At 42.3% G+C, this 17353-nt stretch overlaps 1 protein-coding gene across 2 annotated transcripts in view; it reads left to right on the forward strand.

The window, feature by feature from the left end:
* Nucleotides 1-17353, forward strand: part of snx25 (sorting nexin 25) — an 83728-nt gene that overhangs the window by 20531 nt on the left and 45844 nt on the right. For both annotated transcript variants that reach the window (XM_015969424.3, XM_070552801.1), the window contains exons 4-7: nt 739-955; nt 3237-3409; nt 9873-10059; nt 10588-10658. In XM_015969424.3, coding sequence (XP_015824910.3) covers nt 739-955; nt 3237-3409; nt 9873-10059; nt 10588-10658 — 648 coding nt within the window. The remainder of the gene's footprint in view (nt 1-738; nt 956-3236; nt 3410-9872; nt 10060-10587; nt 10659-17353) is intronic.

The following is a 17353-nucleotide window of genomic DNA, read 5'->3' on the forward strand; positions in this document are numbered from 1 at the left end:
GACCAATTTTCTCTCAGCAGCAGGTGATAGCTTGCATTTTCTTCCTGATCTTGGCAGTGATGAAACAGTGCCATGCACCTTATACTTACAAACAATTGTTTGCACTGTTGCTCTTGGGACCTGCAGCTGCTTTGAAATGGCCCCAAGTGACTTTCCTGACTTGTTCAAGTCAATAATTCGCTTTTTCAGATCCATGCTGAGCTCCTTTGACTTTCCCATTGTAGCGTTTGTGGGCGTTTGTATCCAATGAGCCCTATTTACCTGGCCTAAGAGAAGTCACCAGCTGTAGTCACTCATAATCACTCACAAGAAGTTAAGAGGCCATGCTATGAAGCTCAGTTCACTGACACGTTTCTAAGTCACCTAAATTGCTAGATCATGTTGCTGTATGTATATTTGTGACCCAGCAAATGTGATCACTTTTCTCTGTTAACCCATAATAAAGACATTAAAGAACCGAACTTCATGAATGTTTTTTGTGACAAAGAAGTATCTGTTCCAATCACTCTATCAGAGAAAAATCAGTTTTATACATAACAGGACACTCAGTAGAGCCATTTTATTATATTTTTTACAAGTGTATGTAAACTTCTGACCACAACTGTATATATATATATATATATAAGTAAGTTATTGAAAGAGTTGGAAAAAGGAAATAGTAAAATGGGGAACCGAAGGAACATCATGTAAATTTTGCTGCTATCATTTTAACACAGACTGCTGTGATTCTCTTTCTAGTGTTCGACTATGCCTACAGAGACTACATCCTGTCCTGGTATGCTCCTCTGAGTCGTGATGAAGGCCAGCTTTACTCCATGCTGCTGGAAGACTGGTGGCAGATGATTGACCAGCTCAAATCCAGACTGGCTGACATTGACCTAGTCAATGTAGTGTGTAACGACAGCATCCGCATCCTTCATTCACACTTCACTGACCTCAAGGCTGCATCTGCAAGGTACTCAGATGCACTTTAAGATGCTTGTCGTTTATTTTGTTTGCTTTTCTGTCTGTGACTGGTGGCCGGGCTTTCACCCATGAAGCACTATGTAGATATCGATGGACATATCCCTCCCATTTCTCTAATAATGTAAAAAATGCCACAATATAGGAGGTTCTCACCACTGCCATCTTGGCCGTGTCACACGTCTTGTTATGCCCAGACAATCCATAAATGGAAAAAGAGGTGGAGCTGAGAGTGGAGCTTGTGAGGGTAGGAGCAAATGCTTGATACCCATAAACTGAATCAATGTAGCTACCAAAAAGCTCACCAAAGCTACATGGAGCTTGGAGCCAGGTAGCTACCCAAAAGCTAACGGAGGTTTTTGGGTGCTTTTATCAGATAACTGCGTTGTAGCAACTCAAAAGTGAAGCATGCTCGGAAGTGCCCTGGGAGAGGGCAGCAACTGGCCGGCTGCGACTAGCAACTGTTCCCGGTCAGCAGATGGGAGAAGCTGGGAGCTCGCTCGCTTTGCTATGTCAGTCAGGCTGGAGCGGCAGATTCACAGATATCTGATCGCAGGGTCACCGCTGCAAAAGGGAGAGAAACCAAAACTTGTTAAACTTCCCTTCTGCAGCGGCAACCTCGCAAATCATTCACAGTGGTGGCAGCAAAGTCCCGAAGTCTCTGCTTGCTTTGGTCAGCTTACCTAGCTCCAGTTTCTTTACCCAATTAGCCCTACTACTCTTAACATCCAAACACAAACACAGAGGACACAGCTAAAGTTCAGAGAGTCGAAATGGCCTCTGTCAGACCACCCCAGGGCGGCTGTGGCTACAAGTAGCTTACCATCACTAGCAGTGTGTGAATGTGAGAGTGTGTGAAAGCGTCTTTGGGTGTCTAGAAAAGCGCTATATAAGTTCAATGCATTATTATTATTATTATTATTGTTATTGTTATTATTATTATTATTATTATTATTATTATTATCTATTAATGTGAGTCCCTGGCTGAGGCCCTTCCTGGAGCTAGCCGCTAGCACTAGCTCTGACGCTCATGCTATTGCCATCCATCGATCCATCCATCCATCCATCCATCCATCCATTGATTCATTCATTCTGCTTATTCGGAGTCAGGTCATGGGGTCGGCAGCCTAAGTTGAGAGGCCCAGACTTCTCTCTCCCCAGCCACTTGGGACAGCTCTTCCAGGGGAATCCCAAGGTGTTCCCTCTCTAGGTGAGAGAGGTGGTTCCTCCAACGTGTCCTGTGTCTCCCTTTAGGCCTCCTCCTGGTTGGACGTGCCCAGAAAACCTCACCAGGGAGGTGTCCTGAAGGCATCCTAACTAGATACCTTAGCCACCTCAACTGGCTTCTCTAAATCTGGAGGAGCAGTGGGTCTACTCCGAGCCCCTCCCGGACCAAGCTTCTCACCCTATCTTTAAGGGAGAGCCCAGCCACCCTGTGGAGAAAACTCATTTCAGTTGCTTGTATCCGAGATCGCGTTCTTTCGGTCACTGTCCAAAGCTCGTGACCATAGGTGAGGATAGGAACGTAGATCGACCGGTAAATCAAGAGCTTTGCCTTCTGGCTCAGCTCTCTCTTGACCACGACAGACCGGTACATCGCCCGCATCACTGCAGACGCAGTACCAATCCGCCTATCAATGTCGCACTTCAGCTTTCCCTCACTTGTGAACAGTGAGCGAGTGTTCACGAGTGAGCTCACGCTACTTTCATCCATCCATCCATTTTCAACCGCTTATCCAGAGTCGGGTCGCGGGGACAGCAGCCTAAGCCGAGAGGCCCAGACTTCTCTCTCCCCAGCCACTTGGGCCAGCTCCTCCGTGGGAATCCCAAGGCGTTCCCTCGCTAGCTGAGAGACATAGTCTCTTCAGTGTGTCCTGGGTCTTCCCTTGTGTTCTCTCATGCTACCTGTCAATCAAATCTGATTATCCACAATTTAAAGCATTTAATTATACCTAAATGGAAGAGTTACAAAAACTTCACCCCCATGACAGTTATCATGACTGAAAACTAGATGTATTAAACCTAAAATGTTTCTTCAAACCAGGCTGTAAACATGTTCATATCTGCTGTGAAGCTGGCATTTTTAACACGGGAGTCAATGAGGATTTGCTCGCTTCTGGTGTCAGCCCCTAGTGGATGAGGGTGTAACTACAATTATTGTCCTTTCCATGTTAGGAGCATAGTTAGATCTGTGTGGTGCTCCCTTGGATGGAACAGACACTTATCAGTCATGCCCTGGTCATAGTGTTCTCTTTTTTTATGTCTTCACACAGACCTGAGGAGGTTGCTCGGCCGTTTCCCCTCCATCCCTGTTTGGTCAGTCCAGACTCTGAGATGGCCTTCCTTCGCTGTGTAGCCAGAATCCTGCTGCTGTGTCTACTGCCACAAAAAGACACCAAATCCCACACACTACGCTGCTGCCTCACAGAAGTAATCTCAACCAAAGGTACCGAGACATGCCTGGGAGGGTGCCCGATCCTGGTCCCGGAGGGCTTGTATCCAGCAGATTTTAGTTGTTTCCCTGCTGCAGCACACCCCCTGATCAGTGTTGCAGCTAAAAAGTCAGAACACTGTCAGGAACTGAGTCTTGCTGTTTCCAGTATGAATTGATTCAAGTACAAAGGAACTAGTTTTCATTTTTTGTAGTATTTATAACAGCATCCAGTGAAGCATCCAATTACTATTATAACTTTTCAGAAACCTTCAAGTTAATGCAAAAATTTTAAAACCGGATACTTTGGATTATTCAGAAAGATGTTTCCAGCCAGTGAATGGGAACAGCAACAGAGCTGCAAAAGTCTTTGACAAAATGCGATGCGTGTGGTTCTCAAAAAACGTGGACAAGGTTGGCAGGTCGGTTATAGGATACAGCCAGCATAAAGATAACAGACTATTAACATGCACCAAAATGTCTAATTGTTGCAACCCTAGGGGTGTGTCCATTTGATTGACAGCTAGCAGATCAGCTGTCAGGGCTAGCGCTAGCGGCTTAACCCCTGCTTGCTCCAGGCAAGACCTCACCCTCTTCCTAACAGTAAAAATGTTACAGCCTGGAAGGCAGGTGGTAGCAGAGTCATTTAAGTACAGTTTTCCAGGCTGAAAATGCTCACCAACCTCTGTTGGCTTTGGTTAGCTTGGTTAGCACATCGACTACAAACGGCTTCGAATTTGTTGATGAATTTGAATAAAATAAAGTAGACTTTATTTTTCCCACAGTGGGGAAATTCACTTGCTACAACAGCACATATGCTTAGAGAAAAGGAAGAAGAAAAATAACATGATTACATGTAAACACACAAAGGCTGTGAGCTCTTTTTGTAACCTTCAACCACTAAAAATAACAAATAAAAAGAAAACTTGTGTTTCCAGAACTATGCAGCATAAGGGACACTGACATACTATAGAAATCTTGTATTGCACAATATTGAACACATACTGAGCGTTGCATTAAAATTACTGTGTACCGGGATAATGCCAGTACCAGTACTAGCGCAAGGACAGGTGCTGACAGCGAGACCGGCTAATGTAGAAGACCCGGCCGGTAATTGAGTGAGTGAGTGAGTGAGTGAGTGAGTCGTTTTAGCATCATGCATTTCAGAGAATCAATTTCCAATCTTTGCAGCCTAACCCACACAAATCATATAAGTACTTGACCAATTAAAAGAAGCATTTTTAATTATGAATGTTACACCAACCTACTAGTCCTGAAGATGCTAAGATAGATCTGTCAGACCTTGAAGCTGTCACCGATTCACACCTGAAGGAGGGGTGACGTCAGCTGGGAGGTCCGGTGTCACGTTGATCTGGGAGCAGTGTTGTAAAGAAGCTAGCTGCCACTTAGCTCCCAGCTATTGGAAATGGAGTGATCAATGGCTGCTTATTAGCCATGGCTAGCGAACGAGGGTTGGCTAGAGCCGGGGAAACACTGTGGAGATCAAGTAAACAATTCTGACTTAGCCAAAATTTCAAGCTGAGAGGAATATTTAGTATTGATGTTGTTGAGCAACATTAATGAAGAATGACGAGTTTGTGAACTGGATACACAGAATTTGATAGTAAACAGGTAAACATATTACACGCTAGGGCATTAAGAGTCGAAAATAATGTAAAGTGACTAACAAAAAAAAGGCGTCACTCTATTTGGGACATCTTTTTGGAATAAAAACCATTTAACCTTTTTCTTACAAACAGACTGACAACTCCTGACTTCACTTGGCAAATCATTAAAAGGTGTTGGGTACCGCCCACTGGGCTTTAATTCAGCTCTTCAGAAACCTACGGGTGATGTGATGGCGAGCTTGTCGTTTTTGTAAAGAGTCATTGGTTCAAATCTGTTGATAACCCACCCCAAAGGTGGTTCAGTTTGTGACTGAATGGTTTTCAAGTTTATTCAAACCCCAGTTGTGTTATTCTGCTGTATCTGGTCCTCCATCTTCTTCAGTTTTGCATAATATGACCTTTTTAAAATGATCACCATGGCAACAGATAATGAAACATCACCTTTTTAGAGAAAATTTCTAAAAAATAAAAATGTTAAATGCAGACTGTGATCAGAGATGAGATGGTTGTTGTTGTTTGTGTGTGTGTGTGTGTGTGTGTGTGTGTGTGTGTTCGTTCTTGTACACACTGAGGACCATTTTGACCGTTTTCCTACAAAGTGAGGAAATTTTTTGGGTCCTCACTTTTTAGGAGCTTACCAGAAGCTTGATATACCAGTTAGAAGTATGGTGTGAATTAAGTTTTAGTTAAAGGAGACATAACATGCTTTTAAGTTATTCCTTTTTACATCTAAGTCATTCAGTTGGGGTCTAAATACGGTGGAACTGCAGTTCTTTTGTCTGATTTCCTCATTATTGTGGCTCTATAAACCCCTCATCTACCCCTGTTCTGAAGAGTCTGAGAATGAGCCATTTTTGGGTACTGGCTCTTTAAATCTGGAGGAGCTGCAAACTCCGCCCCCCTCCACAGCGCAGACCTACTCTCCTCCTCCAGCTGGACTTTGTAGTTCTATAGAGAAATCATTATGTAGCGTAGCAGAAACTAGGGATGCACCGATACGATACTGGTATCAGTATCGGCACCGATACCAATACCAATATCGGTATCGGTAAAAGTTAACCGATACCAGGAACCGATACCAAAGCAGTTGCTTGAAAATGGCTTCACTGTAACCTGTCATTTCTGTTCACCTAATATTTTAGTTTTGTGATGATTTCCATTCATATATTTTACTTTTTATCTACTTCACAGTCTTTTCCTGTTGAAAGCAGAGAAGAAAATTAAATCTGTATTCCAAATCATTGCTTTTTTTTCTGTGGTGGAAGTATCGGTATTGGTAATCGGTATCGGTGAATACTCAGATCCAAGTATCTGTATCGTATCGGTTTGGGAAAAAGTGGTATCGTTGCATCCCTAGCAGAAACGTTATATTAGCATTTTTAAAACATGTCGGCAGAGTTGTCCATCAAGCTTTTTAACCCCCAGAAACCCACATTTAGAAAACAACTGCAAAATCTTTTTTAACCTTTCACATGTTGTTCTAGGAGGCCAGATAAACGGGCCTATTTACACATTTTAACAGCCAGTAGTGTTGCAGAACTGAACAATAGGACCTATTAGCAATGTAAATGTGGTTTTAAAAAGAAAAAAAAAAGGGGAAGGTTTATTTTTGTAGACTTAAATCTGATGTTGTAATATTACAACCCTGGGCTGCCAACTCTCATGCATTTGTCTGTAGTAGTCACACACACACACACACACACACACACACACACACACACACACACACACACACACACACACACACACACACACACACACACACACACGTACGTGTCACGGCCAACGGAGGGACAAGCGAGCAGGCACAAACACACACACACAAGGAATGCTGCTTGCTTATTTCTATTCAAAAATTGTTTTAAAAAAGTGATACAGCTCATTAAAACACCATTAAAAGAATATTTTAGCTCTCTGTGTGTTTATATATATATAATTTTATAAGTAATCTTATTTTATATTGGTGTCTTAATGGCTGAAAATGGATAAAAAGCAGTTACATTTTGATTTAAAGGTTTGAGATTCTAGTCACAAATAAAGTACATTTCTCCAAATGTACTTTAATGTGATCATTATAATTCTAATGCATACAACTTTACGTGTTTATTGTCTGCAATGCGTAGCCTATATCTTTATTAAATGTGTGTTTAGCTTTAACCGTGGCAATTCTAACATGTACACAGAGGTTGAAATCACTGCTGCAGTGAAATTCCCAAGATCGGTCTGCTTTGCTAACAAATATAGTTAAATCTTACTTGCATTCTAAATAAATACCGTTAGGTGAAAGCCAGAATGGAAGAAAAGCATGCTGGATCCTCCTGGATCTGAGCCTGTTCTGTGTATTTACCTACAGGATGCAATAAATGTTTACAATGCTGAGTTTGGACCATTACATCTAAAAGAAAACATACAATCAGTGATTTTTTAATTGTTTTTATTAATATACAAATTTTTACAAAGTATTAACCTCACAGCAAACAAGTAGAACAATATAATAAATAGGCTTTAGTAGTTAAACAGGCGTTGTGCACACAGGTGCTTTGTGTCTCGGTGCTGGTGGTATCTAGGTCTCAGAGTTCCTGTCCTCCTGCCATCATCTGTTGTCCTCAGGATACAGCAGGAGTTTCCTGATGATGAGGGAGGGGCAGTATGTGGGCTTCAAACTGGTCCTGGATAACAGTGGGAGACCTCCGTTGTCTGAATACTGAGACCAGAGGGTTGGTGGGAAGCTGATCTTCTGTACCTCATCTAGATACTGAGTTGGTTCAGGGAAAACTTTTCCAAAGACCAGCTCCATGATGTCATCACCATATTCTGCAATGATAGACAATAACTTTAATGACATATTTTGTTTACAAGCAGCTTTAGGAAAATTGGTTCTTTAGCTTTCATGTTTATAGTGATGTTTGTGTTGTTTTGGTTCATCTTTTACTTTGTTTACAAGTTCACTTTGCTGCAGTGACTTCATATTTTCCTACAAATGTAATAAAATAGTGACACTAAAATTAAACAAATGACTCCTTATGAAAGGAAGCTCATTAGAGAGCAGCGCAGACAGACTTACTACATGCTGCAGCTGTTTTTATAGGCCAGCTGCTGCTGAACTTGGGGAAAGTTATTATGTACTCGTCCAAATCAGATGGTTGTTTGCAGAAAAGAATGTAATTCTATCATTTCCAAACAGATTAAACCAGTGAAACATCAAATAAATCACTCTGCTGTCATCAGATGGAGTGATTCAGGGGGTGAGGTGTTCTTAATGATGAGGGTGGCTGAGGTGTAGGGCTAAAGTGTCGTCACTCCCTTTGGTCTGGCCATCTTTATTGGTGGGTCTCCTTCCTCAGTAGGTGACGTGAAGCTCCAACATCTGAGCGTTCTGTGTTGCTCAGAGGAGAAGAAAAGTAACATTAGCAAGCTGGCTAAATTATTTTTTACTAGCATCTCAAGGCCTTGGAGAAGCAGATATTCACTTAACCTAAACATCAGACCGGAGTTTGTCCCAGCTGAGCTCATCAGGGCTTTAGTCTGACAGCCTGTCAGTGAAACACGGCTCCAGACTTCTGGATGTGGACTCTAAAAAGCAAAGGAGCATTTTTACTTTTGTTTTAATTATATTATAGCTGATTTTATCAGCTTTCCGACACTCACGCTCATACAGACGAGTGTCTGTGAGCTTAGCTGTGTCTGACTGATGCAGAGTTGGTTTTTATATCTGCAGTGAGACAAAAAACTAACTTCACTCAGAGATTGTTCTTTAAAACTCGTATTAAATCCACTGTGTTGACGCACTTTAACGACTTTGTCACGCTGCCTTTTAGCTGATATGGGACTTTATTTACTGGATGCTAAGATTACATCACACTCACATAGAACAACACACAGGCTCTCTGCTGCTACAGTCAGTGGAAGGTTATCATCTGGTTTGAAAAAAGGCGTTGATCAGAGTTTCCAGATCACGTTTTATTCCACGAAAATTGGCCAAATCCACATTAATCTGGGTGCTAACTTTACTAGCATATTGTGCTAGCGTTAGCGGGTCGGATGCTAATGCTATAGCATTGCTAATGCCCGTAAATCTAAAGTAAAGTTTGCCGACATTTTAGAGTGATATGAAGCTTACCGCTTCGCTGCTATGTCCCGTTGCTGCCAAATTCAGATGGAAATGACTCATTTTAGACGAAGCACTCTGTACTAGCCACTAGCCTGGGAGACACGAACACACACACACACACAGAAACACACTACTTTTTTCTTCAGTTTTTTTAGCAGTAGTATCAGCTTCTGGGTTTTAAATACTGCTACACCACCCTTCCTTAAAACAAGGAACAGTTTTGAACTGTGTGTGGCTAAAATAACCCGACATTCTGCATTTTTCAAAATGGACTACAAAAATCTTAGCGGATTCGCTCTGTGTTTAGCCGGAGGGCCATGACCATATTTGGTAGTTCTCGTGATGACATAAATTTCAGATGTATTAGGTATTTTGAAAAACTGAACGGGTGGACAAATATGCCCAAAACTTAATTATTAAACATCTAAATAGCAACTCTAGTGAATAATATTTATTTTTGCTCACTTAGACACTTAAAATGTGAAACACACTGTGTTAATGGATAAAAAAGTGGGTTTTTCATGTTATGTCTCCTTTAAGGTAAGGGTTAGGGTATGGTTTAGGCATAGTAGTGGAATCACAAAATCGAATGGAAGTCAATGGAGTATCCTGAAAAACAGACACGTGTGTGTGTGTGTGTGTGTGTGTGTGTGTGTGTGTGTGTGTGTGTGTGTGTGTGTGTGTGCGTGCATGCGCTCTTGAATTTGTACACATGTGTGTGTGTGCGCTCTCCCTCCAGTGCTGAAGCCTTTGGTAGAGCTGCTCAGCGATCCAGACTCCATCAACAGGATGCTGCTGATTCAGCTTGAGCAGAGGGAGCAGCAAGCCGAGCAGCAGAAGAAGGCGTACACCTACACTGCCTCTTATGAAGACTTCATCAAACTGATATCAACTTCTACAGATATCAACTTCCTCAAACAACTCAGGCATGGCAGCAAGCACACACACACACACACACACACACACACACACACACACACACACACACACACACACACACACACACACACACACACACACACACACACACACACACACACACACACACAGACGCACACATAGACGCACCTCATTAAACTGAGGATGTTCAGTACCTGCACAGGTCTTTGTTTAAACACACCAGTGTGGTAAATGTGTCTTTTGTGGCATTTGTAAACAAACATTGCTCATAACTGAGATTATTTTTGCTCTTGCAGTTTAGGGTTGTCATAGGAACAGAGTGACTCCGCAGCAATATTCTCCATCTAAATGGGGGTAGACATCATACTGTTTTGTAGCCTCATTAGTCTGAGATACAACAGCTATGAGCTGACTTATTACTAACATATGTCACTTGTGTGTTTTCACAAAGATTTTTTACATCTGATGCCCTTCGGTTGTCTGTGTTCATCCTAGACAGCCTGTAATGATTTTCTCTCTTTGTTGTAACAGCTGAAGCCTTTTCTTCTTTCCAGGTATCAGATTGTGGTAGAAATTATTCACACCACCACCATCAGCAGCCTGCCTCAGCTCAAAAAGCAGAAAGGTAAACTTTTCATCATTATGCAGACTAGCTATTGCTTTCCCTAAACCGTTAGTCAAAATAGTTGAAAGTACCAAAGTAACTTCCTTACATTTCTTTGTTGGACCTGTTTTTGACACCAACTGGACAGACGGGTTTGACATTAGCTGACTGATCAAAACTAGAGCCTGGTCCATGTTAGTCTGCTCAATTTGTTTACAAACACACAATACATCATATTTAATAAGCATTTTTCTAAGAGCAGGTTTAGTATTTTCCCTACAAACCCTCCCGTGTTAAGTCTTCTGGACTGTGATGGAGGATACAAGTTCTGCAGCTGGCTAATGCCCATTGTAATCCATAATATAAATACTATGTGACTTTGGGTGGCCGTGGCATAATGGGATGGGCAGTTCCATCTCAGGCCTAAAGCCTGATTTATGCTTCTCCGTCTGCGTCAGTGCTGAGACACGCAACGCCATTGTCCACCCTTGCGTAGGGCTCCAGCACGCACGCAAGTACGTACGGAGTCGAGCCCACTTTTTTAAACATCCGTCGAACGAGACGGATTACGCAAGCTTGTGATTGGTCAGGACTCCGCTGTTGTTTACAGCGCCGCCATTGCAAAGAGAGCCGAGTTTAACTAGCGGTAGACACGGAGAAGCTTGAAGAATACCTCGCGAAAAAACTCTAAAAATATGAACGTTTAATTCTCTCGTGACTGGAGGAGTGAAAAGATGCGCAGCAAGCGTTTAATTTGTGGACAGAAATGACAGGAAATGTGGGTTTAGAGGTGGGGAGCGCATGAAGAGGTGGGAGAATGAGAGACAAATATGTCCGTGTTAAAAGTCTCTTATATACACAAAAACACAATATAAACACACGATCTTGGACCGATACATGACAGGATACCACAGAACAGCGCTACGCCCTCTGTTGTCCTGCCGGGCAATTGCTTTGCAACACTCCCCAGGAGACGGAGAAGTATGAGAGCAAAACGCTTCTGTCAATCCGTGCGTGTCTGTCCCTTGCGGAGCTGACGGAGAAGCATAAACCAGGCTTAACAGGTTACTTGTCAAAGCATTCTTGGGTCATACACTGAACCCTGAAGCCCATTTCGAGGATGTACTGGGAATACACATTCTACGAATGAATTCCAGATATATCCACAGTTTGCAGCTCTTTACTTTTACCTTGTTTGTCTGCAAATCCCAGTTACACAACCAGCTGGACACACAAAAACACATAGAAAACAAGAACACAGAGTTAGTAGCTTCAGGCAGTCAAGTCAGGAAAAGTACTATACTTTTCATATGCAGTATGGCACAAAAGTGAGTAATAATACATTTAATTTAAAAACATCTTTCTTGACACCCATGGACACTACAGCAATGGGAAAAAATAAAACAAGATCAACACATTAGGCAAGGCAAGGCAGCTTTATTTATGTAGTGCATTTCAAGCACAGGGGAATTCAATGTGCTGTACAATTAACACACACACACACATATATATATATATATATATATATATATATAGATATAGATATATATAGATAGATAGATATATATATAGATAGATATAGATAGATAGATATATAGATATATATATAGATATAGATAGATAGATAGATAGATAGATAGATAGATGATAGATAGATAGATAGATAGATAGATAATTAAAGTGAACTTAAAAATTGCAAGACAATAAAATAATAAAATCACAATCAAACCAAGACTGACTTGTGACTCAACGGGAAAAGGCCAATTGGTGAAAGTATCTTTAAACAAGACTTAAAAGACTGGAGGGATGATGCCTGCCTCACAAGCAAAGACAACACATTCTATAAACTGGGGGGGAATACACTATCACCCCTAGATTTATATCTAGAGCGTGGCACTTCCAAGAGTTCCCTGTCTAGGGAGTGCAAGGCCCTTGAGGGGATGTATCTATGGAGCAGTGAGGAGAGATGGTTAGGGGCAGTGCTCTGTAAGGCCTTATACACATACAGCAGGGTTTTAAACTTAACCTGATACTCAACTAGGAGCCACTGAAGTTGGGCCAATACAGGACTGATATTCTCCCTCCTAGGTCAGAAGATCCTTTAGATGCAGCAGATGGACATGGAGATGGGTTTTCTTCCACAAGTGCTCAATTTCTCTGCACTGGTGCTTTTAGCTGTGAATGCTGTCATTAAACTAGGGAGTAGGGTTCACTGCAGGAACTTATCTGGTTCTGACAGGATAGATGTTGTCCAGAACAGAGAGGCACTGCTCGTTTAAATTAAAGAATCTGGGTCATTAGAAGAAGAACAGGGTGGATTAAAAGCAGCAAAAAATTTGCTAGCTCTGCTCTCATTAAGAAAATGAGAACTAACCAAACAGCGAGCAGGAGGTAAGGACGCAGAAGTCGACAAAAATGTAAACGTCCTCGGAACAAACACAGTCGGCATTTAGACCCAGGGTAAAAACAAGTTCCAGAGTGTGCCCCCTGTTGTGTATGGGGACAGAAACAAGCTGAGTAAAGCTGAAGGAGTAAATGAAGTTGAAGAAACTCATAGCAAAGTGGTCTGAGGCATCATCAATGTGAATGTTGAAATCACCAACAATGACCAGTCTGGACAGCTTCTCAGTGGTGGATAAAAACAGAGATGGCTGCATAATTAGAGACCTATCAACCAAACTTGAACAACTGAAAAATTTCCTGTGCAGTTTAAAATTAAGACATTTTCCTCTCCTGAGGAGACATGTTGGTGTCATCAGTGAAACAATCAATCAAATTCAATCAATCAAATTTTTTTTGTATAGCACCTTCTACAACATTATCCGAAGCCCAAGGTGCTGAACAACATCATTAAAAGAAAAACATTCTCAATACATGGGCATAAAAGCAGGATAAAAACATAAAATCATAAAATAGCAAGCAAACAGCATTACAGATAAGAGATATTGGAATAAGACCAATCGATAAAAAAAAAAATGTCGGACAAAATAAAATCAAGCATCCGGTTTAAAAAGAATAGTTAAAACCTTAATGTTAGGGCAATTCAAGTGACCCTAGCGCTGAAACGCAATCAGATAAAAATGAGTCTTTAAACGAGACTTAAAGACTTGAATGGATGGTGCCTGCCTAATGCTCAGTGGCAATTCGTTCCACAGAGTTGGAGCCAAAATAGAAAAAGCACGACTATCCCTCGATCGAAATTTCGACCGGGGGACCACCAGAAGTTCCTGCTCGGCTGAGCGAAGAGACCGAGATGGAGCATACCTGTTCAAAAGCGCAGTAATGTACGAGGGGGCACTGCCCTGGAGGGCCTTATAAACGAGAATTAAGATTTTAAACTGAGCTCGATATTTTACCGGGAGCCAGTGCAGAGTAGCCAGCACTGGGGTAATGTGCTCTCGACATCTAGTGCCTGTCAGGAACCTAGCCACAGAGTTCTGCACAAACTGGAGCCGTGCAACCGTGCACTGGGCCAGACCAGCATACAGAGCGTTGCAGTAGTCCAGCCGAGACAGGACGAAGGCATGCAACACAGACTCCAGATGAGCTCTGGACAGCAGAGGCCTGATCCTGGATAGTCTTTTCAGGTTAAAGAAACAGGACCTCACCACTGTATTTACATGAGTGTCAAGATTAAGTGCTGAGTCATTCAACAATGAATAGTGATGTAGTGGAACTTGTTAAATTTTAAACAAAGCCATTGTTATTCTGTTTGAAAATTTCTATCAGGATGAGAATGAGGTGCTGGGATATCAATATTCTTTACAGAATAGCTTGAGGTGTTCTATAATTAGTTTGAGTTAATCTGTTTGTTGCACTTGACTCGATACAACAATTGTGGTGATGTTTGACATTCTGCTCAGTCTTTGGCTTTTTGTCATACTGAACTAAGAAACGGCTGCAGGCAGAGAGGTTTGGAGCAACCAGTGACTCTACCCAAGGACAGACTGGGACGATAGTTCAGCCCTGGAGTACCTACAATAGTGGGGTTGGGATGAGGTGATGGGAAGACGGTGCTGTTGGAAAAATCTTAATAAATGGCCTGTATTTGTAAAAAGCTTTCTAAGGGTTCTACAACCCCCCAAGGTGCTTCACAACACAATCAGTCATTCACCCATTCACACACACATTCACACACTGGTGGGGATGTGCCACAATGGAGCCGCACGTGCCTTGGGGCGCAATGATAGAGGCGAGTCCTGCCGAACACCGATCCCTCTGACCACCACCAGCAGGCAAGGCAGGTTAAGTGTCTTGTCCAAGGACACAATACAGTTCTTTAAGTCGGGGGAGGTGGGACATTACTGCAATTTGTTTGAACCTCTGACTGGAGACATCCGGCGGCTGGTGGCGTGTGTGTCGACCAGCCAGCCCTAGAGCACTCTGGGCACACTGGCTGAGGCTGTTCTGGGATTCTTCAAAACTCACAAATGGCCAGTCCACCCCTGACTCCACCACTCTAGCCAATCAGTGACCGACGGTTGCTGACGTAGCATTTCCAGACCGGGACAGCACTCTAGGTATCACAATGAAGCAGGTACTCAAAAGTTGGGGAAATACTGAACAGTGCTGTTGGAAACTGCTGTCTGATTGAACCACACCCATCAAAGTCACACTGAGTAATGGTATATTCTGGTGAAGGTTTTCAGTTATCCCAGGTGTCATGGTAATCCAAAAGGGTTCAATTGAAGGTAGTTTGACTTCTTTGATTTCTTGAGGACGTTTTTCTTCTCATCCGAGAAGCTTTGTCAATTCTAACTGGAATGTGGGAGAGTCACGCTTATAAGCTGTAGCTGTCTGTTGTTATTTAATGAGCCGAAACTACTCTGGGTACCTCGCCTCTCCATCCCCTGATGAGTTGATAGCCTCTATTGAGAGGCAGTCGTGTTGATTAGATGCAGGAAGGTGTGACCTAGACTGAAACTGCTTAGGAAGAGATTCAAAGCTGCATTATAGGTACTTGAAAGGGGAAATATAAGCCCCTCCCCTATATAAAGTGGGTTTTTCATGTTTGACATAGATATCTTCTTTTACTCCTCTCTCAAATTATCTATTTTCTCTGTCCAGAAAGTGTACTTTGTCATCTTCAAAGGTGTGTCCCTTGTCCTTCAGGTGTAGGTGGACTGCAGCGTCTTGACCCGAAGAGGTGGCTCTCCTGTGTTGTGCCTTTCTCTTGTGTAATTGTTGTTTAGTTTCCCCGATGTAAAGATCTGGGGCCTCAATTATAAAGCTTGCTTACGCACAAAACGGGGTCGGAAAACTGTGTAAGCAACTTTCCATGCAAACTTTGGGATTTATAAAAGAAAACTTAGTGGAAAAATGTGCACAACTTTAAGTTGACTAAATACCTGGCTTACACACATTTTGGACATGGAGAACACCTGCAGCAACACATTCTCACACCCTAAGCGTCAAAAAATGACGCGCTGTGCCAGAGCTTCGGTTTCCGACGCCCTCAGTAAAACGGAGATTTGACCAAATTGTGACTTTTACCCTCTTGCTATTTAACCTTCCCCTCACCCCATCGTAACCTTAACCAGCTTGCGTATGCAAAGCTTTGCTTTGTATTTCATCGTTCTTCTCAAACACACTTAACAGAAAATTTAGACTGACATTCAGGGTTAAGGTTAGGATGGGGGTGAGGGGATGATTAAATCGCTAGAGGTTAGAAGTGAAATGTCTGTGAAATCTCCGTTTTACCGTGGGCATTGGAAAACGATGCTCTGGCAGTCTCTGATTTATAAAGTGGAGATTGTGTGAAGCTGTGTGTAATCCATGTTTTATACGTCACAAACCTACTTGGCGTAAATTTGCCGAGTTTTGCTTGAGTTTTGCTGAGCTTAAGTACGGTTTTAGTAAGGATTCTACGCAATGTTTTATATTTGAGACCCCTGGACTGTCCTCACTACATTGGACTTAGGGCTGGGCGATATGGACCAAAACTTATATCTCGACATCTTTTTGCTGAATTCCAATATACGATATATATCTCGATATTTTTCCTCCTGTAAAATATTTACAAGTTAACTCACTTCGAGCTGTCTTGAGAAATTGTATACATAAATCAGTAGATTAAATGCATAAAAATGTATTGATTCTTGTCAATCTTTACCCTTAGTGCCTATTCTCTTCAAGTCTGAGGTTTAGAAACACTGGTACATCTGTCTGTTAACACACACACACACACGCACGCACGCACGCACACACACGAGAGCTAGAGGTGTATCAAATGTCCCACAGGCACGTTTTAATTATATATTTATAACTAATGTAAAATTATTTAAATTTCATCCAGAGGTGGCCCATATCATTTATTTCTTGTCCAGAGAAAAAAAAAATCTATCATGTTAAGCTAAATGTATGATGATGTAATTGTATCTACTGAAGATCACGTGGGTCATGCACCGTGGAGTTAAATGAAATGAATGACCCGCACTTGTATCTCAGAGTAAGGACTCCAAAGCACTTTACACTACAGTGTATCATTCATCCATTCACACACACATTCACACACTGGTGGTGATGAGCTACTATGTAGCCACAGCTGCCCTGGGGCGCACTGACAGAGGCGAGGCTGCCGAGCACAGGTGCCACCGGTCCCTCCGACCACCACCAGCAGGCAAGGTGGGTTAAGTGACTTGCCCAAGGACACAACAGCAGAATTCTCTGTCCGGAGCCGGGATCGAACCTGCAACCTTCCGATTACTGGACAACCC

This window comes from Nothobranchius furzeri, chromosome 1, assembly GCF_043380555.1.
Source record: "Nothobranchius furzeri strain GRZ-AD chromosome 1, NfurGRZ-RIMD1, whole genome shotgun sequence".
In the NCBI taxonomy this organism is placed as follows: Eukaryota; Metazoa; Chordata; class Actinopteri; order Cyprinodontiformes; family Nothobranchiidae; genus Nothobranchius; species Nothobranchius furzeri.